Source organism: Gamsiella multidivaricata (genome assembly GCF_025024155.1).
Source record: "Gamsiella multidivaricata strain RSA 2152 chromosome Unknown BC939scaffold_51, whole genome shotgun sequence".
In the NCBI taxonomy this organism is placed as follows: Eukaryota; Fungi; Mortierellomycota; class Mortierellomycetes; order Mortierellales; family Mortierellaceae; genus Gamsiella; species Gamsiella multidivaricata.
Genome location: NW_026251759.1, coordinates 154,550 through 181,854, shown reverse-complemented (window position 1 = coordinate 181,854; position 27,305 = coordinate 154,550). Strand labels below are relative to the sequence as shown.

At 48.8% G+C, this 27,305-nt stretch overlaps 12 protein-coding genes across 12 annotated transcripts; 6 read left to right on the top strand and 6 right to left on the bottom strand.

The window, feature by feature from the left end:
• The first annotated feature begins 42 nt into the window (after window positions 1-42).
• On the top strand, window positions 43-1,360 carry BC939DRAFT_457653 (uncharacterized protein). Its single transcript, XM_051556500.1, has one exon. The coding sequence runs from the start codon at window positions 343-345 to the stop codon at window positions 1,258-1,260; it is 918 nt and encodes a 305-aa protein (XP_051410217.1). The 5' UTR covers window positions 43-342; the 3' UTR covers window positions 1,261-1,360.
• Window position 1,361: 1 nt separating this feature from the next.
• On the bottom strand, window positions 1,362-6,886 carry BC939DRAFT_457651 (AEX-3 domain-containing protein). The gene is made up of 13 exons (XM_051556499.1): window positions 6,074-6,886; window positions 5,715-5,963; window positions 5,307-5,617; window positions 5,024-5,215; window positions 4,565-4,929; window positions 4,356-4,485; window positions 4,222-4,281; window positions 3,919-4,137; window positions 3,253-3,804; window positions 1,996-3,168; window positions 1,747-1,914; window positions 1,586-1,652; window positions 1,362-1,500 (listed from the first exon to the last, which is right to left on the bottom strand). The coding sequence occupies exons 1-13, from the start codon at window positions 6,498-6,500 to the stop codon at window positions 1,451-1,453; spliced, it is 3,963 nt and encodes a 1,320-aa protein (XP_051410216.1). The 5' UTR covers window positions 6,501-6,886; the 3' UTR covers window positions 1,362-1,450.
• Window positions 6,887-8,791, bottom strand: BC939DRAFT_457644 (MRG-domain-containing protein). The gene is made up of 8 exons (XM_051556498.1): window positions 8,712-8,791; window positions 8,509-8,603; window positions 8,321-8,409; window positions 7,950-8,229; window positions 7,789-7,865; window positions 7,502-7,680; window positions 7,337-7,421; window positions 6,887-7,227 (listed from the first exon to the last, which is right to left on the bottom strand). The coding sequence occupies exons 2-8, from the start codon at window positions 8,587-8,589 to the stop codon at window positions 7,143-7,145; spliced, it is 876 nt and encodes a 291-aa protein (XP_051410215.1). The 5' UTR covers window positions 8,590-8,603; window positions 8,712-8,791; the 3' UTR covers window positions 6,887-7,142.
• A 128-nt stretch (window positions 8,792-8,919) lies between these two features.
• BC939DRAFT_484553 (putative methyltransferase-domain-containing protein) lies at window positions 8,920-10,326 on the top strand (the record flags this gene model as incomplete). The annotated part of the gene is made up of 7 exons (XM_051559258.1): window positions 8,920-8,997; window positions 9,096-9,154; window positions 9,271-9,464; window positions 9,568-9,713; window positions 9,818-9,888; window positions 9,970-10,114; window positions 10,210-10,326. The coding sequence occupies 7 exons, from the start codon at window positions 8,920-8,922 to the stop codon at window positions 10,324-10,326; spliced, it is 810 nt and encodes a 269-aa protein (XP_051410214.1).
• A 670-nt stretch (window positions 10,327-10,996) lies between these two features.
• Window positions 10,997-11,427, bottom strand: BC939DRAFT_457638 (uncharacterized protein). The gene has a single exon (XM_051556497.1). The coding sequence runs from the start codon at window positions 11,294-11,296 to the stop codon at window positions 11,024-11,026; it is 273 nt and encodes a 90-aa protein (XP_051410213.1). The 5' UTR covers window positions 11,297-11,427; the 3' UTR covers window positions 10,997-11,023.
• A 147-nt stretch (window positions 11,428-11,574) lies between these two features.
• BC939DRAFT_504966 (uncharacterized protein) lies at window positions 11,575-13,402 on the top strand (the record flags this gene model as incomplete). Its single annotated transcript, XM_051560593.1, has 8 exons — window positions 11,575-11,605; window positions 11,707-11,762; window positions 11,932-12,066; window positions 12,156-12,212; window positions 12,314-12,433; window positions 12,533-12,626; window positions 12,732-13,098; window positions 13,219-13,402. The coding sequence occupies 8 exons, from the start codon at window positions 11,575-11,577 to the stop codon at window positions 13,400-13,402; spliced, it is 1,044 nt and encodes a 347-aa protein (XP_051410212.1).
• A 712-nt stretch (window positions 13,403-14,114) lies between these two features.
• BC939DRAFT_504965 (APC amino acid permease) lies at window positions 14,115-16,266 on the top strand (the record flags this gene model as incomplete). Its single annotated transcript, XM_051560592.1, has 6 exons — window positions 14,115-14,177; window positions 14,334-14,356; window positions 14,475-14,702; window positions 14,789-14,853; window positions 14,947-15,328; window positions 15,444-16,266. The coding sequence occupies 6 exons, from the start codon at window positions 14,115-14,117 to the stop codon at window positions 16,264-16,266; spliced, it is 1,584 nt and encodes a 527-aa protein (XP_051410211.1).
• Window positions 16,267-16,960: 694 nt separating this feature from the next.
• Window positions 16,961-18,217, top strand: BC939DRAFT_385203 (HAD-like domain-containing protein; the record flags this gene model as incomplete). Its single annotated transcript, XM_051551804.1, has 5 exons — window positions 16,961-17,031; window positions 17,129-17,172; window positions 17,285-17,356; window positions 17,671-17,792; window positions 17,906-18,217. Coding segments are annotated over 5 exons (621 nt in total), but the record flags the coding sequence as incomplete, so codon positions are not given.
• A 141-nt stretch (window positions 18,218-18,358) lies between these two features.
• On the top strand, window positions 18,359-21,317 carry BC939DRAFT_231316 (DHHC palmitoyltransferase-domain-containing protein). Its single transcript, XM_051550864.1, has 10 exons — window positions 18,359-18,530; window positions 18,638-18,721; window positions 18,801-18,895; window positions 19,005-19,588; window positions 19,696-19,725; window positions 19,825-19,860; window positions 19,944-19,998; window positions 20,101-20,187; window positions 20,277-20,488; window positions 20,586-21,317. The coding sequence occupies exons 1-10, from the start codon at window positions 18,467-18,469 to the stop codon at window positions 21,157-21,159; spliced, it is 1,821 nt and encodes a 606-aa protein (XP_051410209.1). The 5' UTR covers window positions 18,359-18,466; the 3' UTR covers window positions 21,160-21,317.
• Window positions 21,318-21,400: 83 nt separating this feature from the next.
• Window positions 21,401-22,542, bottom strand: BC939DRAFT_504962 (cytochrome c oxidase subunit IV-domain-containing protein; the record flags this gene model as incomplete). The annotated part of the gene is made up of 3 exons (XM_051560591.1): window positions 21,401-21,543; window positions 21,794-21,928; window positions 22,335-22,542. The coding sequence occupies 3 exons, from the start codon at window positions 22,540-22,542 to the stop codon at window positions 21,401-21,403; spliced, it is 486 nt and encodes a 161-aa protein (XP_051410208.1).
• Window positions 22,543-22,672: 130 nt separating this feature from the next.
• On the bottom strand, window positions 22,673-23,901 carry BC939DRAFT_457619 (ribosomal protein L16p/L10e-domain-containing protein). Its single transcript, XM_051556496.1, has one exon. It carries the CDS (start codon window positions 23,870-23,872, stop codon window positions 22,877-22,879), a length of 996 nt encoding a protein of 331 aa, XP_051410207.1. The 5' UTR covers window positions 23,873-23,901; the 3' UTR covers window positions 22,673-22,876.
• A 2,063-nt stretch (window positions 23,902-25,964) lies between these two features.
• BC939DRAFT_399320 (ribosomal protein S2, flavodoxin-like domain-containing protein) lies at window positions 25,965-27,215 on the bottom strand (the record flags this gene model as incomplete). The annotated part of the gene is made up of 2 exons (XM_051552466.1): window positions 25,965-26,665; window positions 27,083-27,215. The coding sequence occupies 2 exons, from the start codon at window positions 27,213-27,215 to the stop codon at window positions 25,965-25,967; spliced, it is 834 nt and encodes a 277-aa protein (XP_051410206.1).
• Between the last annotated feature and the right edge of the window lie 90 nt (window positions 27,216-27,305).

Here is a 27,305-nt window from a genome sequence, read left to right as displayed (position 1 = left end):
TTGAACAATATAATACAATTTTGGCCCACTCACAAACAAACAAACAAACAAAACGTTATGAACTTTGTGCGGATGAAGGTTGCGCCAATTGAATGCAAAAGAGTGCACAATTTAAACAAGACCGTGTGAGAGCGACCTTCTCACGAGGGGGGAGGGATCGTACTCCGTGTACAGTCGTGCGACTTTCTGGAGTAGTCTCCACCATCTCATCTTCCTCATCTCTTTTTCCTCATCCCTTCCTCATCTCCTTCATTCTTCCATAAACCCCAACTCAGTCGGACACTCAACCCAGCAAGCCAGTCAGCCGGTCAAAGCAACATACCACAAGAGTACAGCCAAGCAATGTCGTCCTCACTCAAGATCCAGGCGCTTTCGTCTACGAATCGTCCGGGGGTAGCCCAGTTGCTCTTCGACACCCACATGCGATCCGTCCCTGCCTCCTTCAATTTCCTCAAGCTCCGTCCCATGGCCCTAATCCTCTGGACCGCGATCTCGACCGCGATCTTCAAGTTCCGTCAAACACATCTTCAGAACTATAGCGAGGTCCTCACGATCTTGGCGGGGTCCGTTATTTTGGCTCAGGCGATTTTGTTCTTGACATTGCTTTACGAGGCCTCGACCGCGGCCTCCGGACCCGAGGTCGTGGGAAGATTAGATGCCTTTGGAGATCAGGATCAGGAACAAGTGCAGGATCAGGGACAGCAGCAGAAGGATGGGACTTCCGCCACTGCAACCGCCGCGAAGGCGTCGTCAGGGTCTCTCAAGAAGCGATCCACAGAACCCTCGGGCTCCAATGTCCCCTCCTCCTCCCCATCAGCATCATCCGCATCAGCGAACAACAGCAACAGCAGTAGCAACAAGGAGGATAACAGGTTCTGGGTCCTGGAGCAAAATAACGGCCCCGTGATCGGATGCATCGGCGCCTTGGTCGACAAAAGATCGAACGAGGCCCGTCTTGTGAACTGGGCGGTTCAGGAGCCGCACCAGCGTAACGGATGTGGAACCTTGCTTCTCAAGACTGCGATGGATCAGCTGAGTGGAAATCCCTCCGCCGGCACGACGACCAGCAGCGCCAGCTTCATAAAGAAGAACAAGGTACAGACGGTCAAGGTCGTGCTGCAGGGTTCGCAGGTCCCGGCGTTGAGATTGTTTTATAAATTCGGGTTCAAACAGGTAGACAGGATGCCAGAGTGGATGGGCGAGAGGGTCGAGTTGGAGATAGCGACCAAGGATTGGGTCAAGAACCAGAGCAGCAAGTAATACATATGTAGACGGGTACGATGTATCAATTAATTATGGGTGCATGAATGGCCACAAGAAGCCTAGAGGCAACAATACATCTTGCATCGACTTCGCCCAGATTGAGACCATATTTGATGACCAAACTCCCCCCTTTCTTTATTGCAGTGGGGAAGAGCAAAGTATTGTCAAGTTCAGATACAGCGTTTCTTTATAAATACGCAGGGTTCAGATGTGTAGGAAATCGCCGTGAGTCATCATCTAAAACGTCAGAGAGTTAAGAAGCTGTTAGAGAGAGTGTTCACCTGCAACGCGAGACTTGCTGTGAAGAGCCTTAGGTACTTACCATACTCCTGTATTTCGCCCGACGGTGCAACGGCTTTGACAGTGCTTTGGATACCATAAGAAGCGTCCTAATTACACGCGGAAACATCGAGCTGTTTAGTTTTATACGCTCTAAAATGCACAAGGAAACAAATCAACATCCTTAGAAATAAGAGTCTTTACATCCAGAAACTTGGTCTCCTCTTTGCCTAGCCGGAAGCGGGAGCGGTTGATCTTAGCCTTGATCACTTCATCAAAAAACATAATCTCTGGGTCTCCAGGGGAACGATCGACTCTGTCCTGCACAAACTGCACGAATGCCTGAGATTCGGTAAAGGAATTCATAAACGGCTATTGAGAGTGCACATACGTTAATGTCGATGAAGAACTGCTGCTGTATCTTGTTCAGACAGAAACATATGCAACACCTACCCTGGCATCCTTGTCCACGCTCTTCAAGAACACGTCGCGATGGAACCGGACTGTATCACTGACGACACTGCTGTTCGTTCCCCTCCTTGCTCTGGTCTGCGGTTGTTGTGTCTGTGTGTGGGGGGGCTGTGATTGAACCGCGGCCGAAGACAACACCGTAGAACTTCTTGGAGCCTGTGCCGGGCTACTCGTGTTAGCACTGCTCCGACTAGTCCACCCACGGAAGCTGGCCCAAGAGAACCTGTCTTTGCTCTCCTTTTCGCTCTCACTTCCACTGCTTGACAGCTGTCTCGAGTGCCCATATCCCCTCAGGCCATGGCCCTGCGTCTGCATTTGCATCTGAATCTGCTGCTGAAACTGCTGCTGTTGCAGCGCTTGTCCCGCAAGGATACCTGATCGATACCCTTTCAGAAGGCCTGCCCACATCTGCAAGACGCTCCAGCAGATCCCAGACTCGTCGAATCCACGCGGCACACAGGGGTAGAGCAGCTCCTCGATACATCCCGCATGCACAAAAAGTGAACACCCATCGCATCTATAGACTTGATGATGGGCTGCAAGGGCACGCGAGCAGATACCACAGCGGCAGTTGAGCACAGACATGGGAATAGGGTTCGGCACCATAGAGAGAACGTGGCCCTCCTTTGTGATGGGTATCGAAGGACTAGGTTCGCTCTCGATCTCGTCTTCAATAAATCCGATACCGCCTTGGTTCTGGCTGTTGTTGGTGGAGTCCGTCGGCACCAGTGGCGGAAGCGAAGTGGTCGAGGAGGACGGGTATTGTTGGTGCGAGAATGCAAAACTTGGCCCATTGATGCTGGCCATGGTATTGGAGGTCATAGTCGACATGGGAGAACCTCTGCCGGTTGCCCCGTGAGTGCCACCTATCGGAGCTGACCGCTGGAAGATACTCGAGCCTGAAGACTCGAGCGATGTTACAGATGCTCGATGTGCCAGTCTCTCATTTATGCCATCCGATAGCGTCAAAAGGGTACTATAGCTGTTACTGCGACCACGATTGCTAGCTGCATCCACGGGTTGAAGTAATTGTTGCCGTGGCGTCTGCTGATTTCCGCCTGCCTCCTGCTTTTTGGGAACTTCGAACAAATTGGCACGAGCACGTTGTGGGGATAGGATCTTACGTGTTGCCATATTGAGTGACTCTGTTACCTCCTACAAAGTAGCCAAGGTCCATTAATCGTTGTTTCCTCGATACCTACTTCAAATACGAGCGACATAGCATGTCATTCGCCTTACCTGCTCTGGCGCAATTTGGTTTATCCTCAAATCCATCGTGTCTGCTACCGATCGAAGATCTTTCTTACTGACAGTTTCTCTCATGGGCCTTTCTGGATCGCCTGGGACGCTCTCTTCCGCCTTCATCTCCCCAAAACCCTCCAGCAATGTCTCCTTTTCGAAATCAACCTTGGGGATTATCGGCAGCACATTCGGGTTCAATCCACGATGTCCCAGAGTGTTAGTGGAGGATTTCCTACTGACTGCTGGCGATGTATTTGGAACAGAGGAGGCACTAGTAGCAACAGAAAGCGTAGAGGCAACGGGCGGTCTCAGACTGTCCAATTTCCTATTCCAGCGTGGCGCTCGAGACACACCGCAGAACAAGGTCAGACGAGAATGTGGATATGCCTCTTGCACATATTTGGGAGGACCTGAGGACGCACCATCTGCAGTGCAGGCGGATGAATACTGCTCCAGGGACTGGATAAGTTTCCTTCGCGGCCGAGGCGGCAGTGGTACTGGCGCCAGTTGGACATTGATGGTACCCTTGTCCAGGTCAACCACGCATGCCTATTGCGCCGTGTGAAATGAAATTGAAACCAATAATGAAGTTAGTAACCTAGTTTACAATTCCTGCAGTGTAATGATAGATATTAGCCGTAAAATTAATTAAAAAAACCCTACATCCTCTGGCGGAAAGTCAGGGTCGCAGCAGCTCCGTTCAACACCGATGATATAGGGCACGGGTGCTTGAAGGCATGTCATCAAGGCGGCTGGCAAAATCGGGATATACACTCCTTGCCAGTATAAAGGGAAGAATAAGTAAAGAATGCTTTCGCTCGCGAGCGTGAGCATCCCCGGGTACGACGACACCAATATGATCCTGCCTTCGGAAAGCATGACCTAGATTACGCAGATGAACATATCAATCGCTGCTCTCCTCGTATAACTCAATCCTGTGGATCGATATTCATCCCTGACACATACCTCCATGAGAGTGACCACATTTTCGGATGAGAGACAGCGGAAGAGCGGAAACAATGAGAACTAAGGAGGAGAAAATGTCATGAGAAAGAAGTTGCAGTAATTTCGTCCTCATAGGACAAACGCTCTGAGCTTACGTTTTTGACAATGGGGACGCTGTTAAGCGCGGGTCTAGATGCGTAGATGAGTCGGTTGTTCACTGAAATTGCGATTTCCGTCCTTCCAAGAGGCGGGACAGTGACATCGTGAATGATGTTCCTGACATATCTGTTAATAAACAGTTGTGTTAGTATGAAGGCAACCGACTTTTGGTCCTTTTAAATGGCACTTCTCCGTTCCTGCTTACCGTTCAAGTCGCAAGGAGTTCAGACTCATTCCCGGATATTCTACTCCTCCTGAACATGCGACCACAACTGCTAGCAGCCAGTCTCGCAGCAGATAATGATATGGTATCGGGCTGATCAAGCCAACGCACCGTGGGACCCAGACATCCTCAGCTTCGATAAAGAGCCTTCTCCATGGCTGCATTTGATCCTCCAGAAGAGACAGCTTCTCTTCCACATCCACAACATCCCGCTTCAACTCCATAATGCTATCATTTCTTCCGAGTGTCCGCTCCTCCCGTAGTCTGTCCTGCAGTCCACGCAAGAGCGCCTTTTCTCTAGAGATCTTTGCTTTGATGACCTTCGCATATTCCATCTCGCTCTCGGACTGAAGAGAGACGTGCATTTGTGTTAGCAATATGGGCGACAGTGGTGGCACGAATTAATCCATTCGGGTAAAGCTTCCTGGATCAACAACTTGCCATATGACTCCTGGTCCAGTTCTGACACAATGCATCAAACTGCCACTGCATGCGCTTTGGTAGACGTTCGTACAGTGTTACACACATGGCGTATGAGCGATTCCCGCTCTCCTGCGTCATAACAAACGAGTGATATGTCGTTGGCGGCCGATCCTCCTGTAGCTTGAAAGATAACTCTCCTGGAAAACAAAACTAGATGCACATATCGTTTTGCGTTAGAAAGAAGACATAGGAGGCCGATTTACCATTACTGCATTCAATTTGACCGCGAAATCCAGCTAACCATTGGCAGATGCGGTGGAAACACTTCCGCGTCGTTCCAGTCCTTCTCTGGATATCTACATGTCACGATAGGCTGAAAAAGACGTTCCGCTGGGTGTGTATCTAGTGGTTTTTGTGCTGCATCTTTATGGATGTCTGTCTGAAAATGCTGAGTTCCGTGAAATGTCCTGGATCGACTCCGCATCATGGCCATGTTTTTACTGAGTGCCGAAGTCTTCATGTCCTGCTCAGAGAGAGCGGCTTTGTCCTGGTGTAAAGTCGTGGCGGATGTTGGTGTAGTAGGGTATGTGCCATGTCGCTGTGAAGCGGATACTAGAAGTGCCATGTAAAATCAGATGTACCTCAGTAAAGAACATGGAAGTATGATCGAGATAAGTCAGCACAAGTACGGAATGTGCAAACCACTTACCAGGTCCAGCCTGAGAGTCTATGGTAAGTTGAGGATGCTCAACTCCTTCTTGTACTGTTTTGAAAAGCGTGCCTGCCGAAACGTGTCGATAGGTCGGTTTGTGGTGAAGTCCAGTGCTTCCTTTGCGACTAATGTCACTCACGGTACCCGATCTCTTGCCGGGGTTATTCGATCTTGTGGAGAGAATGCTTGTCCTACGTGCTACGGGCGCCCTTTGAGGGACAAAAGGCTCTGTTCCTGGACTTAGAACTTCATTTGAGAAGTTGAATAGAGCAATCCGGATACATTTACACATGGCATTGTCAGACTGTGAAGAGACAAATCTCGGGACTCAATGAAGCACGAAAGACCGGACTTACTTTGTTGAGTCTGCCATCCCTCGCCATGGCTGGGAAGAGTGGGAGGCATCTGCGCGGTAGCAGTAGTAAGGGAATAAGCTGGTTGCGCCATGGACTTGGACCGTGTGCGGTTGGGCGACCTTGCGGCCGTTGTCTGACCCGCTATAGTGAATGCCCCCGCCTCTATTGCTGTAGATGGTGGCAAGACTGTATTCTTGTTCGTTGTGTCACCATTGAACAGTGAACTGTGCACGATCGTATGATTGTATGTGGAATCATTGCTGAACAGAATTGGTGGATTGTTATTCATGCGATGTGCATGTGCATTCTCCTGTTCGCATCTGTGTTGGTCTTCTGTTGGTGTCTCTGTTAGGGTAAAGTCATCTCTCAGCCCGACCATGAAAAAATAGTCTGCGATGCGCTTCGGAGATGGTGCTTGTCCGGTCATAGTTCAGGCAACTGCGCGAGAGATGGCAATAACCGAGTGAGGATAGGACAGGAACCCCAGAGTCGAGTTTAGTAGGTTGAGGTTGAGATGAGTGTCGAAGAAATGCGATGCTAGGAGGCAAGGGAGAGGGAAAGGACAGAGAAGGATAGAAGAGCTGGGAAGTGCGAGGTGAGAAAAGTGCAAGGAAGTTTAAGGTGGTTGCTGCAAAGGGGAAGGGGCGGATGGAGAGTGGAGTCAAGAGTGAGAGTGGGGGTTGCAGGTGAGTCTACCAGGACACCATGCGATCAGCCAGTGTCACTCTTGCAGACCATGACGCAGTAGTGCCGAGGCATGGTTCTCAGTTTGTGCCATCAATCAGGGGGTCCCTTTGACCTTCCATCCCCACTGCATTAACCTAATGCTCGCTATATTTACACCAGCGGGCTTTCATTGTTCATGGAAAATTTAATATAAATTGGGGTTTCCTTTCATTTATTCGCGGCCATAGGAAACTGTAATGCGAGGACTGCTGCTGCTCTGCTCAGGACACAACACGGCACGACAGGACAGGACAAGGCAGGCCAGGACATGGCACCATGCTCTCCTTGACTTGGTAGTGTAGTACGCGAATGCTGTTTTTGAAGAACTGTTTTAGGAATGGGTTCATGACTTGACAATCGACTGGTACGCAGGACTGGCGTTCTCGTATTCTGACAGTATCAGCTCCTTGTGGTTCTTCTGCATCCACCTATTGATGGCATAACATGGGTTCAGCAGCGATGGGTTGTCAGTATCGGTCATTTCCTTCATATGAGACATCCTTTGAATTAAACGTAATCCGGGCGCTATTCCCGTACTTGAGCATGTCGACCAAATTTTCTCGGAGAGCATTGATTGAATCCTGGTCCATCTGTGTGTGTGCGATAAGCATTGGGAATTGCACTATGCACATAGAAAAGATAGCAAGTCAGATTCATGAAGACCAAGACAGAGCGCGCTCAAAATAAAACGCGACTACTTACCAAAGAGCCGTAGGAGATGCTCGCCTCCATAAATTTCAGAGTCCTCCTTGCCTGTGTTCTTTTTCCTGATGTCCACATACTGCTGACGCTCGAACCGGTAAAGCAACATATTGCCCAGACACTTGTCGAAATACGTCTTAATTCCTGACAGCACTTCCTGGAAAATCTCATCGTTCTTACTGGTGTCGCAATGAATGAAAACCAATAAATACAAATCAGCGATGAGAACTTGATTCATATTCATGATTATATCGCTCATGAACATCGGGCGTTCAAATAACACATACGCTTTCTTGTCCTTTTTCGAGTCCCTGTACATTTCCAGGATTTGCACAACATTTGGCGTCCGTGGCAGAGGCACCAACTGATTGTTACAAATAAAAAAGTTTCAGTGATAATGTCCACCACAACGAAACCAGTACAAATCCGTGGGCGAAAAGAGCCTAACCTGTTGGTTTTTAGTGATATTCTCCCAATCGTCCACGAGCTGCACCTTCAATGAGTCGGGTATCGGTACTTTGATCTCGGGTCGCTTTGTGAATTCCTCTTCCTTGTCCACGCTTGTATCCTTTGCACGCTTCTTTCCTCTGTCTGAGCTCTCAGTTGATCCCGACGTCTTTGGTACAGCCTTTTTTTTACCGGGATATGACTCTTTCAGGCTGGCTTGTTTTGCTAGATTAGCCTCGTTCCACTTTAACGCCCTTGACTCTGGAACCCATTCATCCCACCTAAAGCATTCAAACACGGCTTTGTTGTTAGTGAACAGATGGTTCGGAAAGGCACAATAGCAGGACTTAAAGCTGAAGGAGTGTTGCTTACGTCTGCTTCCACCCGCGGTAATGGACAAGATAGACAGGACCCTCTTCTCCATGAAGGGGATCGAGACTCCTCCAGTCTGTTTTTAAAATCTAGAGTCGAGTTGAATTCGAAAGTAAATGAGCTGGTCTGGGTTGCATGAATGCTCCTGCTATCAAGGCTCAGTCGATGTGGTATCCTTGCGGCGTTACCTTAGCCTCGTACAATAATGGCCCATGGAAACAGAGAACTGTTTCGTTGGCCTCGAAGGTCATCTGTCGTTTGTTCGTCATTTCCGCTTACACGCCTAGTTCACGAAATAGATAGTGAGGTAGGCACACAGGTTTCAGTTAATGGCAAATAAAAGACGTAGTTTAACATGGAAGTGGCAATGCATCCTGCTGGTATTCATTACGTTGGGATAGTCTGTGGACGATGGACTAGGAAGCGATAAGGAGAAGGTGGAGGAGGGACGGCGAAGGCGACTATAACCAAGTCAAGCAGCACGAAGTATGCGATTGGGGTGGCTGAGCGCTTGTTTGTCTTTGAGAGCCATGCTGATCACTTTTTTTTGTCCTTTCTCAGTGCATCCCTTTTCTCCTTCAACAACAAGGCGGTTCAACATGGAAAACACAACGTCAGCGAACACAGGGGAGAAGAGGCATGCAGAGGAAACTTCGACCGAGGTTCGCCTTCCACAGGTACGACACGTCTGGACAGCCATAAACCACTGGGGGAACTGAGCAACAGAAGAGTATCTAACACCACAACACCACAACGCTCCTGGGATGGCCTTTAGAAAAAGTATTTCCGACAGCGCGCCCACGCCAATGTGTTTTCGGACCATCATCTCGACTAGTGAGTCCTCGTTATTTTGTTTTCAATCGTTTGGAGTGCTCGATATCGCGCGGAAGCTTTTGGATACAGCTATTAAGGTATCTCTTTCAACAATATCTACTGCTTCCAACGAATAGCCCGGTGAGCCCCGCCTACATGGACTGGTCCAAGAACTATCCCAAGCATTTCGCTCCCAAGAATGGTGAGGCTGCTGCCGAGGGAGCTGTGACAAAGGACTCTGGAAAAAAAGTCGAATTTGCCGACCTCGGATGCGGATACGGTGGGCTTCTCATTGCCCTGTCAACCGTGTATCCCGACACATTGATGCTGGGTAAGCGCTTTGGTCGTTGTGGCATGTGTTTTAACTTTTTTTATTTTCAAGAATTTTATGCCATCTCTTCATGCTAAGCGTGTACGGATCTTTCTTGCAATAGGAATGGAGATCCGTGTCAAGGTCGAGGAGTATGTCAACCAAAAGATCTTGGCGCTGCGTCAGAACCACCCTGGATCGTATGACAATGTCTCGATTCTGCGTATGAACGCGATGAAGTTCTTGCCGAACTTTTTTGAGAAGCACCAGGTAATTACAGGAATCACGTAGATCAGTCGAGGGGCGGTACTCGAATCGTAATCATGGATTGGTACAAATACAGTCATTTTCACCATTTGTATTCCTCTCAATAGCTCTCCAAGATGTTCTTTTTATTTCCTGATCCTCACTTCAAGAAAAGAAAGCATAAAGCTCGCATCATCACGTAAGTGCGGCTACACAATGCTACTGTCGATCGTTGCAGGTGCTCATCATGGCTATTATATTTTATCGACGTGCTATTTAGACCGACGCTTATTTCCGAATACGCCTATGTTTTGCGTCCTGGCGGAATCATTTATACAATCAGTGATGTCAAGGATCTTCATTTATGGATGGTGAAGCACCTGGACGCTCATCCCTTGTTTGTCAGGATTCCCGACGAGGAGCTGGTAAAAGCAGGGCCCTAGACTATAATCAATTGGTGCACATTGAGTTGAAGGCAGCGTTTTTTAATTATATTCAATGCTCCTGGGCTTATTTATAGGTCGACGATCCAGCGGTTGAACATGTCAGGAATGCTACTGAGGAAGGCCAGAAGGTGGAGCGTAACAAGGGCGACAAGTACCTTGCTTGCTACCGCAGGATCACGGATGAAGATTGAGGAAGGATAGGCTGCACATGTACCATACGACAATAAAACGCACACACGGCATACACCATACGACGTACTCAACATATACGATACAAAAAAAAAAAAAAAAAAGGATCTAGGCTATTAGTGGCAAGGCGATTTGTGCCCAATGTAGTCGGATCAACGTGTGTTATGACATTCAGTTACTTTGCCACCAATTTCAAATCTAATAATTTGATTGGACTTATTGTTTCAGCGTGGAAATTGAATCTATGGAGTGGGTTGCTCTTTCTTCAATTTCGATGTCCATGTATCGTCTTTGATCTGTAGGATGCAGCGCAGACAAGCGAAGAGAGTGAGGGAAGGCGGATAAATGGATGGGCCCCAAATCGACACCGCGTCTTGCCAAGAACAACAGCAACAGCCCGGAGAGCCATCACATGATGGTCTGCTCGAGAACTCAATTGGCCGGCCTTAAAAAGCGTCTCGCATTTCACGCACACCACACCCATATCTGCTTGCCCCTCTCTGCTTTCTGAGCAACGACCTGTTCCTCACTTTCCCCACAGAGAAAAAGAATAATTGGTCCATTATTGGCACTCGCTCCATTTCTCCTTCCTTTTGTACATTGCTGCCTTTCTTTCCCTTTCCATCCCTCCTTCCTTCTTCCACAACCAACCATGGGACTGTTCTCAAAGCAATCAGTCATCACCAGCCAAATTGGTAACTACTCATCGTCTACCTCACAACACATAGCCGCCCAGCGTTTTCTTCTTGTAGTCGAACCGCGTTCGTACTGACTCAACTTTGTTCGTTTACTTTCTTGGGTCTGTCTGTAAACAGAGGGCATCACCAGCCTGGCTGCCATCACCAACTGGGAGGCGGTCTCAAGCTTGTGTGAGACTGTTAACGCCAGGGACGATGGGTAAGTGCACTGAATGGCTGCATCCATCCTTGCCTTTAACGAGGACACGAATAGCAGTGGATTCATATTATGCATTTTCCTGCTCTGCTCACTGTTCTCACTTTGCCGTCTTTCATGCAACGTATGTCGTCCCACTCTGTGCACTTCATGCAAATTTATTCTTGGGATTTCTAAAACCGGACAGCGCGAAGGAGGCTGCGAAAGCATTGCGAAAAAAGCTGCGACTGGGACGACCCCAACAGCAGATGAACGCTATCACGGTGAGCACAAGAAAGTGAATCCCCGGGTATAATGCCTGAACTCTTCTGATTGTTTGCCCTGGCAAAACGTTTCCCTTCTAGTTAATCCAAGCAATGGTGGATGGTTGCGGCTCGAAATTCAAAGGTGAGCTATTACTTTATACAAAGTGCGTTTGCAATTAGTCAATGTTTGTTTACTGATATGCAATATCTCCACTTGGCGGCGCCTCTTCACTCCCTCTACAGCCCAATTAGCAACCGCCAAGTTCGCAGACGATATTGAGGCTGTGGTTATTGCAGATGTAAGAAACAGCACCAAAGACGAGAATGCAAATGTTTAGTAGCTATTTCAACATCAACGGTGAAGGAACATGCGGAGTCCATGGAAAATTGGAAGCATTGGCAGGCAACAACCATCTTGATTAATGGAGTTTTCTGTCATTTTTTTTCCACACACCTGATTTATTCTAGGTCACTGATGCCAACGTCAAAATTCGTCTCATGGAGCGATTGGACGACTGGGCGGCGGTTTTTGCCACAGATCCCGGACTTGTCATTATTCCAAACCTCTACTACACATTGGTTAAGAACAACACACCCAGATCGGTAAGCAGCACCGTTCGGCGGGAAGGAATGTGCTTGAATCCCCATTCAGTACCTCTTACTAAATCATTTTATCGTGAATTCTGAAATAGAGCGTCCCACGACAAGGCTCGCACTCTCCACCCCGCGCATCCATCACACCGGAACAGGTATTTGAAAGTTCATCGTTACTGTAGCTTCTAGAGCCGTGCTATTTCAGTTAGATGAATCATTCACAAATGACGATCCTTTCACGTTCATTCAACAATAGCAAATGAGGCAAATGGCACAGGATATTGAGCTCGCACGGAACAACGCACACATGTTGATTGAGGCGGTGTCATTTGCAGATCCGGAACTAGAGGCTATCGAGGAAAACGAATTGATCAAGGTATACTAAAGGGGCAGCGCCTTATTATCAGGATGAGCATATAAGCACAGAACATATCGAATTAATACTCTTGATCATGAACACAATCGACAACCGTAGGAATTCCATTCAAAATGTCTCACACTCCAGCGCGGCATCCAGCAATATCTGTCAGAAATGACAGAGTCGGCGAACCCCAACGAGCAATGGCTGAGTATGGTTGATAACTGTATTGATCATCAAATATAGCGTCGAAATATACGCCTATGGATCGACATACTCACTCAACTCCGTTTTCCTTATAACTATATTTCTCTAGCATCACTTTTGGCTTGCAACCAGGAACTTGTGCAGGCATTCACGGCATATAACCAAATGATGGAGCGCCAGCACTTGAGCAAAGTCACCAAGGCGTCCGAAATGACTGATGTAGTCCCGAGTCGCAATGTCGAGACGTTGTCGAATGGTCAGCGCAGCCCAGCACATGATTTGATGTCTTTTGATGGTGGTGATGGTGCAGGCGTTGGTAACGGTCATGTTCACAGCAACGGCAACGGCGCCGTGACCGGAAACAGCAAGGGAGTCGCGACAAATGGATCTGCTGCAGTACATTCCGCGGATCCATTCTCAGATCAGCCATATCTTGTCGCTGGACCGGCTGATGTTGCAGCAGCGGTCAAGATGGGGTAAGTTACGGAAGCGTTACAGTTTTGTTCATTGACTTAAATATGTCTTGCTGTGTTCATGAGCTTGGATGTGCAATGTTTGACGACGTCGTTTCTTTTATTTCGCTTTATGTTTCACAGCAAGCGGACAGATAATCAGGACAAGATTTTTGATGCTTCTGCATATTTCAGGCAGCAACAACAGGAAGAAGAGCAACTGCAGGCACTGAAGGAACAACAGAGACTGCTGCACGAGCAGCAGACTGGCGGCAGTGGATCTAGTCAAGCAGCAAGTACTCACGTCCCAGCATCGGCCCTCCCATGAGGCCTTTCATAAGAGAGTGGAAGCGGCGTACTCAAACATTTTTCTCTTTAATACCGTGCGCAATGGAGCAATAAAAAAAACGAGGACCCCTATTGTATATGCGCACTAGTAAATTGTCCTTCAGCTGGTGCTTGCGAGTATAATCCGAATGTCCAGGGCCATCACCACTGCTAGCACTAATGGCAATACTGCATCTGAAAATACAATTGCGGTCTATGATTAGTATACTCACTAAGCGCAGGGAGCAGGTCCCATAGTAGGAGCTTGAACCCAAGGAAGGTCCAGTAGAAGTTTCTCCCCCTGAACCCTGAACCATCTACTATGAGTGCTTGGGAAAAGCATACAATAGCGGGGTAAAGGAGGGGCTATTGATTGCCGTTCTTTCTCGACATCAGTCTCTCCTAAACAACTGGACAGAGAGACAGGCATCAGAAGACGGGGTGCATCGATATAGAAATGATTTCCCTTTGAACCTCATCCTCTTCTCTCATTACGCCCCATATAAATAGAACAGACGTGGGACTTCAAGTCCATTCCCCAATCACGTATCAATCCTCCCGAGCTGGGTTTCGAAGCCGGTGCCTCTTGGTGGTCCGCCCGGTCGAAGCCCCCTCCCCCTCATAAGTGGACTCTAGCTATTCTCTTCTGCGCCAAGGCAACTTTTCTTCATTGCACTTCATTCCCTCCAAGTCATTCCTTGCACCCGACGAAAATGGAGAACACAGAAAAGGGTCATGCCGCCGATTACAACGAGGATGAGGCTCGTCTTGCCAGGGTACGGAACTCTCTCATTCAGCACCCCTCCCTCATTCGGAATTGAAACCGCCCTGATCTATTTGTCAACCCTGGTTCAACAAACAAATATGCATTCGCCCACTAATAAAGCTGCTGTGCTCTGCCGTTTCCTTTTCCATTTCCCATGCAACATCAGCTGGGTTACAAGCAAAATATGAAGTGAGTTCTCAATGAGCTCAGCAACTACTAGCTGTACAAAAAACCCTCGCCGATGCCAACCTGAATCTCACACAGTGCCACTTCTTCCTCCCAATACTGCTATCCAATTGATATATAGGCGCCAGTTCTCTGGACTTCAGAATTTTGGATTCACTCTGACTAACTCGTCTGTTCTGATCGGGATTGTGCCCCTGTTCGGCTTTGGAATGACCGCCGGAGGCCCTGTGGTTGCCATCTGGGGCTGGCTCCTCGTCGCCTTCTTTGTCATGTTCATTGGCTTGGGAATGGCCGAGATCTGCAGTACATACCCCACCGCTGGAGGGCTGTACTTCTGGACCGCCAAGCTGTAAGTTGCCTTGCTGTTTACATTAAACTGAATAGTTTGCAAAGTATACTGACTAGCTGATGGTCCGTTGTCATTCGCCTCTGTAGTGGTGGACCCAAGTGGGGTCCCATGTTCTCCTGGTACGAAGCCTGGTTCAACATGCTTGGACAAGGTAACCGGGCCAATCTGATTCAATTGACATTGCTGTGCCTCCTCCAAGTGGCAACATTGACTGATTTCCTCTAATTGCATTGCCTCGTAACAGTCGCGGGATGCTCCGGATCTGTTCTTGCTGCCGCTACGTTCATGAACAACCTCATCTCTGTATGGCAGCCCACGTATGAAACGGACGGCAAGAAGAACTTTTATATCATGGCAGCGTTGATGGTTATCGCTGGTCTTGTCAATAGTGCCGGTGGCCGTGCTCTGAAAATTGCATCGTTGGTATCGGTTTTTATTCACATAGTGGGCACGATTGTGATTATCATAGTCGTTCTAGCCGGTGCTCCCAAGCTGCAGACTGCCAAATTTGTGTTCACAGACTTTGAGGACCATACCGGCTACACGACCTCGTCGAGTGCAAGCCCTGTCTTTGTCTTTCTGCTTGGTTTGCTTCAGTCGCAATGGTCAATGCTTGGCTACGATGCGTAAGTGATATGACCACCATCGAACATTTTAACGCTCCGCCCATTATTTGTCCTACAATGCACTAACGATGAATAACATTACGTTCGTTTCTCTCGTTTCTGGCTCCCCCAACAGCTCCGCTCACATGTCGGAAGAGACCGAAAAATCGTACGTGAACGGCCCTCGCGGCATCCTGCTGTCCATCTTTGCATCAGTCTTGATTGGTCTCGGCCTCGCCCTTGCCCTCACATTTGGCATCCAGGACTACAATACCACTCTGAGCAGCAGCATTGGTGCCGCGCCTCAGATCTTCATCGACTGTGCAGGGAAGAGGGGCGGCAGCGTCCTCATCTTCATTATCGTCTTTGCCGGTTTCCTCTGCGGCATCGCGACCGTGGCCGCCAACTCGCGCATGATCTACGCCTTTGCCCGCGACGGCGGTCTTCCCTTCTCGCGCTACTGGACGGTCCTTAATAGGCGCACGCAGATGCCCCTCCGTCTCGTCTGGCTCTCGGTCGTGATCATCATCATCCTTGCTTTGCCCTCATTCGGATCGACGGCAACGCTGAGCGCCATCTCTGGAATCTCCATCATTGGCTTCACGGTCTCGTACGCGATCCCTATCCTGCTCCGTATTACCGTCGGCGCTTCGACCTTTGTGCAGCACGAGTTCAACTTAGGCAAGTTCTCCAGACCCGTTGGCTGGATTGCCGTTATCTGGACCATCTTTATTTTCATCATCTTCAACTTGCCTCAAAGTTGGCCTGTCGACGACATGAATGCCTTCAACTTTACACCTGCAGCTGTGGGCTTCTTGTTGATCTTCACGACCCTGACTTGGTTCCTATCCGCACGCCACTGGTTCAAGGGACCAGTCTCAGAGATTGCTCTTCAGGAACTGGATGGCATCGTACCTGTCGACCTGGACGAGAAGCAAGACACCGAGAAGACTAACTAATATGTCCTTTTGCTCATTCTTTTCATCATTTATGTAAAGTATCTCAACATATCCTTGCTTCTTTCTTTTGCTTCCCAACGTCCAAACAGGTTCTCAGCCTTGTAAAGCCATTCATTCAACATGTATGTTACGTATAGACAATTTCAGTAAAACGCGCTTTGTGCCATCCAAATATCGCCTAGCGACCTATCGATTCGACCCTCCATTATAGGACATTTATCCCCTGGGACGAAAAAGACTTCATCCGTCCTTGCCCTGGGTCCACATAATGGGCACTCAAATGACGTAAAGGCTGTGGAGATGGCAATCAATCCGGTTGGATGACTTCAATTGCGGACAAAGGGCGTCGGACAGCCGGAGTCACTGTTCGTCATCGGCGAAGATATAACCGGATTTACTTTTCCCTCTGCTGCATTTCTTTTTTCTATTCATCACTCCTCATCTCCATCAACACCAACTCAACGACTTGCATCCCACTCCCAACCAAGGACCACACTTTTGTAGAATCTTTTCAGCCAGGACGAAACCCATTATGCCCTTCACCAATCTTGGCCTACCCTCACCCACGCCAGTGAACAGGAACCACGACCTCGTGGCCCATGGACCATCCACGCTCGACATCAACGTCCCAGCGGGCCAGGAGGCCCTTGGAAAGTCCGTTGACCGGTCTATCACTCCTAACCATGAACCACGCGTCTTCTTCTTTGACATTGACAACTGCCTCTATCCCAAGGACACTGGTATCCCAGACATGATGCGCCAAAAGTATTGTAGGACGGATCAAATTGATTTCGATATTGTAGAGAAAATCTATCTGCGGATCTCTGACTCTTTGCTTCTCATTCTTCAATTTGGCCACCAGGATCGAGCAGTACTTCCATGACGTCGGAATTGAAAGCACCCAAGGTACTATTGCGCACCTTCAATTTCTCAACAACGATGTTTTTATTTCAGGCGATCGCCATTGCGCAAATGTATATTTTCTGACGACGTGCTATTGTCACACTGTTGACATTAGTTCACGATATCTCATATCGTTACTACATCGATTATGGCCTGGCCATCCGTGGGCTTGTGGTTCATCATCCTGGTAAGTGTATCTTCAACTTTGCGCCAACTGACATTGTATAAGCTGTTCTTGCGATTCTCACGCAAAGGTTTTTCTTTTTCATGTGTGATATCAATTAGAGGTATTATAAAAAAAATGTTTCACAGGAACTAATTGATTCAGGAACAGTTTTCTCACCATGATTTTTCTTGCGGATATTCATATCATACACTCGATGCGATAACAGATCGATGTCAGGGACTATGGTAAGGCCCTTGTTATCTGTTCAGCCGCTGGCCGCGTTGTGAGTAAGGAAAGGCGAATTCTAATATCCTGCCTTACATCTTGCGCCATAGATGACAAGGTCGATGGCGCGTTACCGCTGGAAGATCTTTTACACGAGAACATTCCTCTCCGTGATATGATAAAATCCTTGAATATCGAGAAAAAATGGCTCTTCACCAACGCCGGAAAGAACGTAGGCATCGATTGATACGAGACAATAATTGACAAGAGCGCTTCATTTAGGAATACATTACTAACCCATATTTTACAATCATGATTTTTTTTTCCCTGGCGACGCATTCACAGCACGCACTTCGAGTGATTAAATGCTTGGGCTTGGAAGGATGCTTTGATGGCCTGACATACTGCGACTATTTGGAGCCCAACTTTGTTTGCAAGCCTGAGGCAGAATCATTCCGCAGGGCCATGAGAGATGCAGGCGTTGTTCACGCCTCTAATTGCTTCCTTGTGGACGACTCGGCAGCGAACGTCGATAAAGCCTTAGATCTCGGATGGACAGCAGTTCATGTTGCAGACGATCCAGAGGTCTCCAATTTTGGTCATTTTCAAGTCAGCAGTATTCTGGATCTGCCCAATGTCTTGCCACACCTGTGGCAGAACTCGACTTCGTCCTTAGATGGATCATCATAGAGGCACTATTTATCAAATAAAACCCTCTTCAACGTTCGCTTTTGAGAGAATCTATCACGTGGAAAGTTGGCAGCATATTGGGTCGGCTGTGATGTCCCTGATGTGATGTCGAACTCCTGGACCATGCTCATCCTTGTCCCTTGAACATCCTGTTCACTTTTGACCACATAATAACAGCACCTTGACGAACCACCGAAAGAACATAGAAGCAGACCCATGCAGACCTGGCGGGTTCGAGAGCGCTGTGTGGAGGGCGTGTCATGGATACCCGTAGCTATTTGTATGAAGGCTCTTTGGCCCGTCTAACTACCTAGCCGATAACAACTTTGGCGCTCAATTAACAATTGTCCGTAACGACTCTTCGCTTCTTAATATGGACTTGAGCAGGCCTTGTATTGATAGGATGGAGCTACTATGTGTTTGCGTTCTCTGTATGTCGTTACCTGCTCACGCACGAACATGTCGGCCAAGGTAGTAAAAATCTCAGATTACTGTTGTCTCTGGATAAGAATCAAAGAGACAAGCAACTCACTCGTTCTGGATGTCATAGGGACGATATATCTCTGCATGGTGACAGCGATAGTCGTGCTTGTCCTCTGGAGCTACTCCCTTGCCAGTTTTGCATCTCCAGGGTATCCATCAGAGGTAACAAAGAATGGACCATCGTTATATATTGCGTTATTGTCGGAGAACTCCATGGGGTCTAATATTCACGATTTCATCCGCTCCATTACTGTCTTTTTTTTTTTTCTAGATCCTACAGGTGCATCCAGGGTATCATAGAGCCGCTCAGGATGACACAAGAATAATCGATCAAGAGGACGCAGCTCATGTGGGACTGTTAGAACCAGAGCAGTTTTACTTGTCTCCTCCATCTAGTGCCAACGAATCGCCCCTGCAGGCAGATGAAATACGGAGAGCAGCGATGACCAGGGATCAAGGACGTCAGATATTGCCGGAAGACATTGATATCGCCGATCACAGTCAGCAACAGTATTTGGACCCGGAACAGGACAGCGGACTAATTGACCCTTGGGCGCGGGAAACGACATCTCAGCATGGTCACAGCCAACCTTCGACATCCTATTTGGTACCGCCACCAATGCCTCCTCTTCAGTCTATTGGAAAACAACGACAGGATCACACTGCTGTGAGCATACCGGATGGGAACGTGGATGATCGACCGCTCCAGGAGAACTGCCGACGTACGGGTCGCGGTGGATATGATGGCGACAATGAGGATGCAGCCGATGCAGAGGATAACGAGCCCCTTGGGCGGTCGATCCGGCGATTCACAGTCAAGCGGGATGGCAAGATGCGATACTGTCAAAAGTGCAAGTATGTCGACACCTATGCTTGACAGCAAATGAGCGCCATTGGTTTCACTGGAATAAATTTTGTATGCGATTAGACAAAGACCTGACAATATTCCTACTTCATGATAGATTCGAAAAGCCTGACAGAACACATCATTGGTAAGTGAAGGCGGTGACGAGGACTTTACTACTTTCACATCTTGTTGAAAAATTTTCACGCCCTTATCGTTCAACATCCATTGCTTGCTCCTGCAACAGCTCCTCGTGCAAACGATGCGTTCTCAAGATGGACCAGTAAGTCTTTATCTGTCCGCTCTCGCTGATAGGACCATGAATTATTTTTTTAAACGATCTTCCATCATCCTTTATTCTAATAGTCACTGTCCATGGCTCAATAATTGCGTTGGACACAAGAATTACAAGGCCTTTTTTGTAAGTGTGATTTAAAGATGGTTCACTCAACACTCGACATCCTAAGTGATAACATTCTAATACCGCTTTATCATCTATACCCTTTGTTTGCGCTTACTCCAGCTGTTTGTTTTATGGACGGCGATTTATTGTGTGGCCATTGTGGCATGCACCATACCCGTAGCTGCCGAGGCTGTCAACGTCCCCTATGTAAGTGGACTGATTCATCCGCATCTGGATTTCAAATTGATCGCCACATCTTTTACTCAGCATCTGCTTTTATTTTGGGACTTCAATAGGGCGAGAACGAATTTGATCCGCAGTGGATCTTTATAATTATTGCCGGTATGATTTTCGGACTGTGCCTGGCTCCGTTTGCGATCCACCATGCGCTATTGATCAAGTCGAACAAGACGACGATCGAGAGCTTCGAGAAACACAAATACAAGATGGGTAATAGTGGCGAGGTCATGCACAGTCGTGTTCTCAACGTCTTTGATCTCGGCAGGAAGTATGTCGTCTGGATTGGCATTGGAAGCATTATTGGAAAGATGTCGGCGCCCTTTTTTTCTCATATAATGAACACTCGCTTCACTTGAACTGCTTAGACAAAACTTTGTGCAAGTGTTGGGACCTGTGTGGTACCTTTGGTTGGTGCCAGTTCGGAATTCGATTGGCGATGGCTGGAGCTTTCCTGCGAACGACTATGGCAGGAGCATGCTCTACGTGGACGACGATGTCAACTCCGTTCACAGTCGCTACACCAGCAACTATCATCAGTGGACCCCTACCAGCTCATCTTCGCCAGGACTGGAGCCGCATCACCACCGCCATCGTGATCGGAATAGCCAGAGCAACAATGCACTCCTTCTCACCCACACCCAGTATCATCAATCCGAGGCTTTGCAGGACGATAGTGGTAATCATTCTGGATACAATTCTTTTGATCTGAACGATACGGATGACCTAGATCAGGATTTTGTCCGTCGCGATAGCGACGAAAGCGACCGCGATGAGGAGGGTGGTAATCGCCGACGATACCAGCAGCCGACACCAAGGCGTTTTCGTCAGTACAGAGGACTCCCACCAACAATGAACGATTCTGAGGACGAGGGCGCAGAAGAGTATTTGTACGATAGTGATGAGCCCGCCACGATCCGCTTCACAGACAACGGTCGCTGAACGGACCATGCATTGTCCACGCCATGCACACGCATTTATAATTTTAACAACTGCATGTACAAGCTAATATCAAGCATTATCATTTAACAAGCACTCAAGTAGGTCCACATAGAAATAATAAATTCCATAAAGTTCAAATGGCACATTCCAGGGGTTTTGTGGTACTTGTAACAAATTGCTTTCTTTTTTATCATTTCTTCGTTCATGAGATTCTTCAATGCATGTAATATAATATGTAAGTTTAGTTCTTGGGGATATGCACGAAACCATCGCCCTTGTAGCCCTCGGAGGAAATACCAGTGATGGGGTTGATCTTGTTCTCGCGAGCATATTCGTTCGTGGCCTCCTGCCACTCCTTGGTTGTGGTCTTTGGAGCCTCACCACCTAATCCGCACGAGCACAAGAAAAAAAGGTCGGGATATGTTGATGAGTTAAAGAGTTCCAATGTGGATTTGCGTAGATCGATTGGGTTGCACGAGGTTCCGGTTATCTTTGTCGCAATTGCGCCCGAATATGTTGTCTCAGTGAGGGATTCGGAATGTCCATGTATGGGCTCCACGCGCCCACGACACGCCACAACATAAAAATAATAACCCGGGGTCTTATTTCAATTGCATGGCAGAATATGACATACCCTTAGCGCGTATCCAGAGGAAGAGAGCACCAGCGGCGCCGACGACAGCGGAAGTACCGACAAAGACCTTGAGGGAATGGTTGGGTCCAGTCAGAGGGGCGCGGGCACCGTGGGGACCGAAAGCGACCCAGTAGGCTAGATCGGTCGATATGGATGTGCGGAACAATATAAAATAAATAATTAAATTGAGTCAAGCAATTGAGCAACTGATTCCATCCCGGCCTGAAGAATGACACACGGCGTTTTTTTTTTTTTTTTTTTTTTTGATGAAAGTGATGCTGTCAGTGGGTTGAAAAAAAGAGTTAAATGTCGGTTCAAAGAGTGCAGTATTGAGGTGCGACGAGCCTGCTAGAGGTAGAAGAGGTGTCCTGAAAACGCGCCCTGATCAGTGTCATAACGGATTTCGGATTCCGGGGTCGTTCCGTGCTGCCTCTCCTCTCAATGAATAGATCTGACGGCAAATGTGTGTTGCCTTGTTAAGAAATGTTGAGTGTGGTTGGGTGCTGTTGGGCGTTAAAGTGTATCGGTGTTCATTCCGTACCAGCCTTCTTCTGTTCAAGAGACAACTTGGTCCAGTCGCCGGCCTGGGCCTGCTCGAGCTGCTTGGCGAGCGAGCCCTGTTCCTGGGAGGTCAAAGTCTTCCAGCGCAACTCGAGGTTGGCAAGAGGGATCTCCGAGGGTGTAACCGTGGTGGAGGCGCAACGGCGCTGGGTGGCACGGAGGGCGGGACGAGCAAGGTTGCGAAGCATTGTGGACGAAGGACGAGAAAGAGGAAAGGATGAATAGAATGAAATGGAGGGGTGTAAGGGAAGGAAGGAAAAGATTCAACTACTGTGTCTGTGCAAACTTCGTCGAGCTGCTAGTGGTGGAGACAAGGAGTTCTTCGGAAAAAAAAAAGGGTGACGTCACCTTTATTTCCACACAGAGCAGTTGATGCAGCATGGTCTATGATCGGTTTATTATCTCAGAGAAGAGCGCTATGAAAGGGTGCGAAAGGCAGAAAACAAGGACATCCAGATCCGAAAATCAAACGAGTGGTGTACAGAAAGAGAGAGAGAAAAAGGCACTTCAGAAATTGGCAGACTATGCTGCAATCTCGGCCTCCTTGGCGATAACCGGTGTAATAGGTACAACAGTTGCAGACGCAGAGTTAAGTGCCTTAAGAGGGACAGGCGCGCCAGGGATGACACGAGGAACTTTGGGCGGCTTCACCTGTTCAGCTTTGACAACAAACTCAACAGCGACAGGGATCTTGGCCGCGGCCAATCTCAAGGCTTCCTTGGCGTGCTCGCGACGGATTCCACCTCCACCAATCTCAAAGATGATACGGTTAAGCCCGACTCGGGTCGCATAGTAATCCACGGATCCCTTTCCTTTACCCATACGACTCTCGCCTCCTTTGGACGTGACAGGGATGTCTGGGAAGACCCTGGTCCAGATCTGCGATCCTTTCACTGCCTTGATCTTCCTGCGGATGGTTGTGTGGGCGGCCTGGATCTGCTTGGCCGTCAAGCGAGCACCTTCCTTGATACGAAGCCCGTATTCCCCAAATTCGACAAAGGTACCCTTAGTAGATCCTCCGATAGGGATTGGAATCTTGCCCTTGTGCTTTTTGCGATACTTCATCTTCTTGGGCTGCAAACTGTTGAAGCGACGCTGGGTCTTGTTTACGGGTGTTGCCAACGAGCGGACGGCTGAAGACATGTTGAAGGAGCTGTGGAGGGAGGGGAAGATGGAGCCATGGTTGCGGATAGAGAGTGGTGCAGAAGGCGAACCAAAAGAAAAGTTGCGGACGAAAAGTGAGGGCGAGGAAAGAGGACGGATGGCAGTAGAGGTAGAGGGACGAGCAGCACTCAGGAGCAGAGGTGTCCTGGAGAGTGCCCTGAAGAGGGATGCCATTGCGGGAAGAAGCTGTTTGGTGGAGGAGGGGATGGTTGATTGGGAGGAATAAAGTGTTCGTTGAGTATGTCCCAAAGAAGCAGTGCCCACCACTTTGGTCTGCCTGGTGTTCCGAGTGAATGAAGAAGCGGCTGCCTGTCCCTGGGGACCAAGCAACAGGCACTTGTTTACAATTTGCATAAACTAACTCGTAAGACAGTCCTGTTCACATGACCCACTCTGCTGCCTTGAAAAGTTTTTTTTTTTTCCCCTATTACTGTTTTCCCTTTCTTCCCTCCCCCTTCTTTACCCCCAGTTCCCTTTCCAACCCTCCAAGTCTCCATAATGTCTTTCCGTCCCCCCCGCACCTGCTACACCTGCGGCCAGCGTACGTATCTCCGTGATAGTTTCGATGTTTGAAGCTGTCGTTTGATGATGGTGAAGTTGGTTGGGAGAAGAAGAAGAAGTTGGTTGGTTGGTTGGTGAAGCAGTTGAATGAAGAGGAATAAGTTGGATCAATCGACTTTCAGCCAATCTTGCCCGGCACTCGACATCAAGGACGACCTGCCAAACAATGCACCTTGGCTTTCAGACAAGCCCGTCTTTCTTCTCTCCACCGCATTCGTGCTGCTGGCTCGCGTTCACAGCTGCAGCTGAATAGCAACGTGTGCACCACGAGCTGTTGCTATTTGGCTGTAGCTCTGTGACCCCATGGGAAGGAACTTGCAGTCTGTCTGTCTGAACCGCTCTTGGCAACAGGTCTTCTTTTGCTGTGCCATGTCCGCCATATATCCTCTTTCATGTAATCGTGAAACGATAAAGCCCTTGTATCTTCAATAAAGCGAGGCGAGGATGAGGAGGTGTTGTTTTCAAAATGACATTTTGTCCCCACTCACATATGTATTGACATCTGTCGATATTGTGGAGAAGGAGCGAAGAGGTGGAGGAGAAGGATGGATGGATGGAGACGTAGTTATTTCTATGTACGACGATGCTATGAGATGGTCCCCCTGTTTGCTGATAGTTTTTTTTTCTATTCTCTTTTAATATTTGTGCATCTTTCTGCTGACGACAAATGGCGTGTTTACATGCTTTTACATGCACATCCTTTGATTTGCTTCGTCTGTGAAACTGCCCATCTGCTCTGCTCTGCTCTGCTCTGCTCTGCTCTGCTCTGCCTTGCTTTGCTTTTTGCTTTGCCTTGCTCTGTCTTGCTCTGCTTTGACTGGATCCCTTTGGACGACCACTATAGCCGGTCACCAGGCCCGCGATTGCCAGTCCTCCGGCACCCCTCTCTGGTGAGTCAGCTAAAACCTTGCTGCAGTCGAGCTAACCCAATCAATAATTCGTTCTACTTTTAATAATACTAACTTTTATTTATTTTTTCCCCTCAATCGAACTTGGCCTAATCCAGCTACAACTGCCAGCAGTCCGGCCATCTCTCCCGCGACTGCCCTGAGGAGCGTAAGGAAAAGACCTGCTACAAGTGCAACCAGTCCGGCCACATCTCCCGTGACTGCCCCTCGGCCCCCGCTGAGGGTTCCGGCCCCGAGTGCTACAAGTGCGGCAAGCCTGGCCACATCTCGCGCAACTGCCCTGAGGCTGGCGGCTACAGCTCTGCCTCCGGCTCTGGTTCCCGCGGTGGCTACAACAACAACAACTCTGGCAAGAGCTGCTACACCTGCGGTGGCTTCGGCCACATGTCTCGCGACTGCACCCAGGGTTCCAAGTGCTACAACTGCGGCAACTCTGGCCACATCTCCCGCGAGTGCCCCGATGAGCGCAAGGAGAAGGCTTGCTACAAGTGTAACGAGGTCGGCCACATCGTAAGTTCACCTATCTTGTTTTTTACTTTTCTGTGTTGCTGCTTCCATTCTCGCCATATTGGTCGATCACCTTCTCACATCCGATCCGCTAACAATACGCTTTCTTTTTTGTGTCTGCTTTGTTAGTCCCGCGACTGCCCCCAGGCTTAATTGCCTGAAGATTTCTTCTTGTCCTTCTTGTTGGGCCTCCCAAGTGTTGCGAGTTGGAAGAATATGAATTCAATTCAGTTTCAATGACCTTGCGGATCGAAATAAATATTCTTGTATCCCTTGTATATCATATCTGGCAGCATTGCCGCAAATGCCCCTGTGTGGAGGTTTATCGATTTGGAAGTAATTCAATTACTTATTTTATCCCAAAGCATTCCAGTCCATCAAAGAGGACAAAATATCGGCCATTTGGGTCGTTTTTCACGTCGTCAGATGCACGTTTATTAATATCGACAAATCTAACTGTCCGTATGAATTTAAGCAGACCAGGAGTCAGTGGCGGGGGCCTCGGACCAGTCAGCGGTGGCAGCATCGGCAGCCCAGTCACCGGTGGCAGGAACGGGGGCAGAGACCTCGCCAGTCCACTCGCCGGTAGGGTTAGTCTCACCAGGAGCCCAGGTGCCAGCAACATCAGCGACGGTACCCTCGGCAGCAGCGGCGGCAGCGGCCTCCTCCTCAGCCTTCTCTTCGGGATCACGGTAGAAGAACATGTCGACCATGATATCCCAAGGAGCAGAGCGGGAGATGGTGCCACGGAGGCGGAGGACCTCACGGGCCAACAACCAGTAGGCAAGACCGATGGCGTGCTTGGAGCGGTTGTTGGTGGGGATGGCAACATCGACGTACTTGAGAGGGGACTCGGTATCGGCGAAAGCGATGACGGGGATGTTGACGTACGAGGCCTCCTTGATGGCCTGGTGGTCGGTCAAGGGGTCGGTGACGATGATCAAACGGGGCTCCTTGAAGGCACGGGTGATATAGTTGGTGAAGGTACCGGGGGTGAAGCGACCGGCAATGGCCTGGGCACCAGTGTGCGAGGCGAACTTCAAGGCAGCACGCTGACCGTAGGGGCGAGCAGAGATCACGCAGATATCGGCGGGGTTCTCGATGGCGACGATGATACGGGCAGCGAGGACGATCTTCTCCCAGGTCTTGCCGATGTTGATGATGTGGACACCTGCATGGTTCGGGAAAGAAAGAAAAAAAAGGAAGTTGTGTCGCCAGGTTAGTGATCGTAATCCATAGAAGCAATCCAGAGTCGTTGTATGTGCTCCACCGTCGGCTACAATCCTGCTCAATTTGCTGCTCCCTGGGTGGTCGAAACTCATTTCTGTAGCGATTGTCGGACAGCTGTTACTCTCTCAGGTTACGAAACTAGGTCCAATAGATCCATCCTCGTAGAGTTATCGCATGCACCCCAAGCAATATGTGTCGCAAACTGTTTCCTAGAGCAATTGCTGTTGTAGTCGTGTTCTCGTCGCCTTCCTGATAGGGGTCTTCTCCAAGCTCGATAAGTTGGTCCTCAACGTCCTTTTGCCCATTCAATGGACCCGTATTCTAGGGTCTCCAGATAATAAAAGAATGCCTTCCTTACCATCAGCGCGACGCTTCCAGACGTAAGGCTCCATGTGGACATCGCAGTTCTTAGTACCCAAGTGGGACTGGGCAGAGAGAAGGAGCTTGATGTCCTCTTCGGTAGCTTTGAGAATAGCGGGCAGTCCAGACATGGCGAAAAACTACGAGTTGCGAAGCCCGATCCGAGAAAGAGAAAAAACGAAATAGATGAGTCTTGCTGCTCCTCTTGCTGATCTGTTCTC

What these genes read in the sequence shown, in the direction of transcription:
- BC939DRAFT_231316 (XM_051550864.1), top strand. Translation starts at nt 18,467, where the DNA reads ATGCAGACCTGGCGGGTTCGAGAGCGCTGTGTGGAGGGCGTGTCATGG. An exon ending in CTCCAGGGTATCCATCAGAG is followed by an intron (nt 18,896 to 19,004) that starts GTAACAAAGAAT and finishes TTTTTTTTCTAG; the next exon opens with ATCCTACAGGTGCATCCAGG. An exon ending in AGAATTACAAGGCCTTTTTT is followed by an intron (nt 19,999 to 20,100) that starts GTAAGTGTGATT and finishes CGCTTACTCCAG; the next exon opens with CTGTTTGTTTTATGGACGGC.
- BC939DRAFT_457638 (XM_051556497.1), bottom strand. Translation starts at nt 11,296, where the DNA reads ATGCATAATATGAATCCACTGCTATTCGTGTCCTCGTTAAAGGCAAGG.
- BC939DRAFT_457619 (XM_051556496.1), bottom strand. Translation starts at nt 23,872, where the DNA reads ATGCAAATTGTAAACAAGTGCCTGTTGCTTGGTCCCCAGGGACAGGCA.
- BC939DRAFT_457651 (XM_051556499.1), bottom strand. Translation starts at nt 6,500, where the DNA reads ATGACCGGACAAGCACCATCTCCGAAGCGCATCGCAGACTATTTTTTC. An exon ending in AACTCCTTGCGACTTGAACG is followed by an intron (nt 4,486 to 4,564) that starts GTAAGCAGGAAC and finishes GTTTATTAACAG; the next exon opens with ATATGTCAGGAACATCATTC. An exon ending in ACCAAATTGCGCCAGAGCAG is followed by an intron (nt 3,169 to 3,252) that starts GTAAGGCGAATG and finishes GCTACTTTGTAG; the next exon opens with GAGGTAACAGAGTCACTCAA.
- BC939DRAFT_457644 (XM_051556498.1), bottom strand. Translation starts at nt 8,589, where the DNA reads ATGACGAACAAACGACAGATGACCTTCGAGGCCAACGAAACAGTTCTC. An exon ending in ATATCACTAAAAACCAACAG is followed by an intron (nt 7,866 to 7,949) that starts GTTAGGCTCTTT and finishes TGTAACAATCAG; the next exon opens with TTGGTGCCTCTGCCACGGAC. An exon ending in GCATCTCCTACGGCTCTTTG is followed by an intron (nt 7,422 to 7,501) that starts GTAAGTAGTCGC and finishes CTATGTGCATAG; the next exon opens with TGCAATTCCCAATGCTTATC.
- BC939DRAFT_457653 (XM_051556500.1), top strand. Translation starts at nt 343, where the DNA reads ATGTCGTCCTCACTCAAGATCCAGGCGCTTTCGTCTACGAATCGTCCG.